The following is a 4,160-nucleotide window of genomic DNA, read 5'->3' as shown; positions in this document are numbered from 1 at the left end:
ATAAATTAAACAGTTTACAAATAATATATATTTTTTAAAATTACACTATTTGAAATTAAAAAGTGTAAGAATATTATATCTTTTTGAAATTACACTAACTAATGGAAATAAAATGTAAAATATCTGAATAACAAAACTTTTGTAAAAATTATATTAAAAGTTGTAGTAATGCAAACTCTAACATAAAAAAGCCATAAGGTATAGTGCAAAAGTAGTCTAATATTCAGACTTCTATATATGTCTTCTACTTTTACGTTTCACAAGACAATATCTAACTAACTGAAATGTACAAGTATAAATGAAATACTGAAGTTGTGTATATCAATATTAATAATCGACAAAACAAAGCAGTTAAAAAGCGCAAATATAGCACTATTGCACAACTATATCATGGAGGTCTCTCTAAATTGAAATGCCTTGACTAATAGCTCTAACTAATTTTCAAGAGAGAAAAAGTGGAAAACCACAAAAAAGAAATAAAAATCAACATTATGAAAATAATAAATAGAGAAAATAAGGGGCTTCCGATTAAGTCGGGCTCTTCCTCTGATTCTTCTTAGGTTCTTCTGGTTCATCAATCACAATGTTTTTGATGTGTGATATTTTGGGCCAAAACTCTCCAACATTGGGTTCATATTTTGTATATAAGTCAGGACAATCTTTAATTGTCAAACTTCCGAGTGCAGCGAGGTGATGGATGTTATTTGGGAGAGATACCAAATTTGGACAATTTATTAAAGCAAGAGTTTTGAGATCAGTCAGAGTTGTTAACCAATCTGGAAGTGTTTCAATATTGTCACAATTTAAAACATACAAGCACTGTAAGAATTTGGCAGCTTCCGGAAGCCATTTAGGCAGGGCCACCAGCTGTGATAAACTGTTAAATCCAATAAATTTTAACTTCAGCTTCGGGCTTTCTTTTTCATGATCGCCCTTCCACAGTTCCAAGTCCAAATTACCGCAGTCCGCAACAATCAATGTTTCTAATTCAGGAAAATTTTTACCATCCAGCGACATTGACTTTACACTCTGACAGTTCCGAACGACCAATGTTTTAAGAGCAGAGAATTTCACCCCACCAAATATGGACTCCACATTATGGCATGATTCAATGTACAAGTATTCAAGCGACCTCAATTGGGCGATCTCATTCACAGGCAAAATAGTTTGCTTTGTGCTAAAGTCCAAAGAACGGATACTGATTAGTTTTCTTAATCCTTTGGGCAATATTTCCAGTTTCAAGCATCTATTAATTGACAACACTTGCAAACTTTGGAGCTTGCAAATAGAGTCCGGGAGTCTCTTAATGTTGAGATTTTCGCTAATGTCCAAATATCTCAAATGTTTCATCTTAGCAATGGCACGGGGCAAAGTCTTGCATGTCGAACTACGTAAATCCAAAACTCGCAAGCATTTGTACTTTGACAGACACGTATTTAGTAAAGCTTCATCCTTGGCAGCTGCTGCACCATTTGAAAACAGTACGGATCTCACAACTGCTGATTTTTTGGTGACTAAATTTCCGAACAAACTGCTCTCGGCAAAAGACAGATGTCGAACATTATCTGGAATATTTTGAATTTTGAAATTCACATGTAGACACTCATCCGTCGCAACAAATAGGGCAAGATCATGCACCAAATCATGTATTCTAAACCTAAACATAGTGCCAAAGGTTTCAAAATCTTGGAGAAAGGATCTTGACAAGAGTTCATGCAAATATTGATTTGCCACATCTTCAAGTGTCCTACTCGTTTTTGGTAGTGCAATGAGTCCAAGTGATCCCCAAATCGCAGCCATTTCATAACTAGGGAATAAATAATCCTTTGGGTAAAGGGAAAACAATGCAAAACATTGTTTCAAGTAAGATGGCAAGAGATCATAACTCAGTTTAAGGGCAGGTAAAATGTCATCTTTTTTCTGAGGCAAATTCCAGATTTCATTGTCACTCACATATTCCCATTCACTGTCCTCAAATTTTGAGAATAGTAAACTACCTAATGTTCTCACTGCCAATGGGACCCCTCTGCATTTTTTCACAATTTCTCTGCCAATATTTACTAAATGAGGATGCATTTCCTCCTCTCCTTCTTTAAATGCCCACTTCACAAACAGAGAGAATGACTCCTCTTCAGAAAGACCTTCTAAAATGTGAGAGGGAACTGTACCCATCATGGAAGCAATCGAATGACTACGTGTGGTCACTACAACTTTACTTCCTGCTCCACTTACTTGGATTAAATTCCTCAACTCAATCCATTTAACACGCTCTTCGTTCCATACGTCATCCAAAACAACAAGAAATTTTTTACCGGAAAGTTTTCTTTTCAATTGGTTTTGCAGTTGCTCCAAATCCAACATGTTCAAATTCTGTTGGTGAGGGGGAACATCTACATCATTGGCAGAATTGATGATTTTGATAATCAATTGCTTAATGTCAAAGTCATCAGAAACACACACCCACATCTTCAATGGGAAGCACTCCTGGATCCTGTTGTCATTGAACACAAACTTTGCAAGTGTAGTCTTTCCCAAGCCTCCAATCCCCACAATTGGAATAACTGATAGACTCGTATCATCATCATTAGGATTCTGCTGCATCAAAAGTTCTATTATCTTTTCTTTATCGTGTTTCCTTCCTATCACATCTGAATCACTCACACGGGAGTGTGTCATATCTCTCCAATGAACAACACGTGTGTCAACATCAATTATTTGAAGACTAAACTTATGCCTATCCGCTGCAACCTTGTCTAGTCTGTTGTTGATATTTTTAATTTGTTGTGCCATCTTGAAACGAAAAACAAGTGGATTATAGGTTGAGAGGAAATGACTTACCTTGTCTTTGCTGCTACCATGAGCTTTGACCACTTTGTTTCGCAGTGTTTGGCACTCAAATTCATCCAAAACATCTTCAGCTTCCGAGAAGACAGTTTTAAGTTGAATGAGCCATTCGCGGAGTTGATGGTTGTGATCTTGCTTTTGGTCAGCATCTAACAGCACAACCTTGACCGAAGAGAGAGTCTTTGTAAGGTCTCGAAGATCGTCGTATAAACCCACGACTCGAGAAGCTTCTTGAAAAGCATGAGAAGCAAGCTTTGCTATGAGTGACTGTGCTATGCTGAAGAGAAATGATTCGGCCATGGTGGTTTGAAGTACAAACGGCAGAGATGAGATGGGTAGGGAAAACAGTGTTTCTAAGTCAACTTCGTTGATGAATGGATTCCAGCTCTGAACGTATTTTCTAATCCAACTCAAAACGAAAAAAAAAAAGAAAAAAACAAAAAGACAAATTGTACCTTCAAACCATATTAATTTTGAGCCATATAATTCTATTGCAGATTAGGTCTACAACGGAAAAAGTCACAAAATGAACCGAATTTTTTGTCGGACTAATTGTCATTAGTGCGAAAGTCTTTGAATGTGAGTAATATTTTGATGAACAAAACAATATTTTCTTGACTAAGTTGGGAATCAAATTCATGATTATAATATTATAGTCTTCATTCTATGCTTAATTTATGCTCTTTAAATTGCTAATTGTGCTGGTCGATCCATTTAATCCAACTGTTCATACGGCCCATCATAAAATCGATTGGTCTATTTGTTAATTAGGAAATCCATATTATATAGGCTTGAAATACTTTCTAGAATAATCATTTTGAAATATAAAAAGAAAAAATTGAAACAAGTTTTTCAGAAAGTATTTTTTAAATTTGAAAATATTATTGAGAACATTATTTTTGAAATTTTTTATATTCTAAATTCAAAAATACCTTATGAAACAGTTATTTTAGAATTTTTTTTTATATAAATAGTTTAAGAAATCTCTTCTCATGGTTAATTTTCTCTAAAATTCCTTTCTCCGGCAATCTTTCACTTCCAATCATATGTAGCATGATGATTTCTCTTTCAATCCTGCATAATTTTGTGTAAAAGAAAAAAATGAAGCAAGAGAAAGGAAGGTGTAAGACACTTCATAGATAATTAAGGAAGGAAAGGAAACATTAAATTAGAAATTCAGGGTTTTTAATATTTTTAATAAAAGCTAAAATGAGAATATTATAATTCTTGGGATACAGGATAAAAAAAAGGTGTAGGAAGTAGTAAGTAAGAGGAGACATGGATTGAATCTAATGGTCCAGTTATGAGTATATTAA

General features: G+C 34.6%; 1 protein-coding gene across 1 annotated transcript; it reads right to left on the bottom strand.

The window, feature by feature from the left end:
- Positions 1-258: 258 nt before the first annotated feature.
- On the bottom strand, positions 259-3,248 carry LOC108328309 (putative disease resistance protein RGA3). Its single transcript, XM_017562161.2, has one exon. It carries the CDS (start codon positions 3,142-3,144, stop codon positions 529-531), a length of 2,616 nt encoding a protein of 871 aa, XP_017417650.1. The 5' UTR covers positions 3,145-3,248; the 3' UTR covers positions 259-528.
- Positions 3,249-4,160: the final 912 nt, after the last annotated feature.

This window comes from Vigna angularis, chromosome 2, assembly GCF_016808095.1.
Source record: "Vigna angularis cultivar LongXiaoDou No.4 chromosome 2, ASM1680809v1, whole genome shotgun sequence".
Lineage (NCBI taxonomy): Eukaryota > Viridiplantae > Streptophyta > Magnoliopsida > Fabales > Fabaceae > Vigna > Vigna angularis.
This window is presented reverse-complemented; position numbering and strand designations above follow the sequence as displayed.

Bases quoted from the DNA above. Each gene is read 5' to 3' on its own strand.
- LOC108328309 (XM_017562161.2), bottom strand. From the start codon at position 3,144: ATGGCCGAATCATTTCTCTTCAGCATAGCACAGTCACTCATAGCAAAG.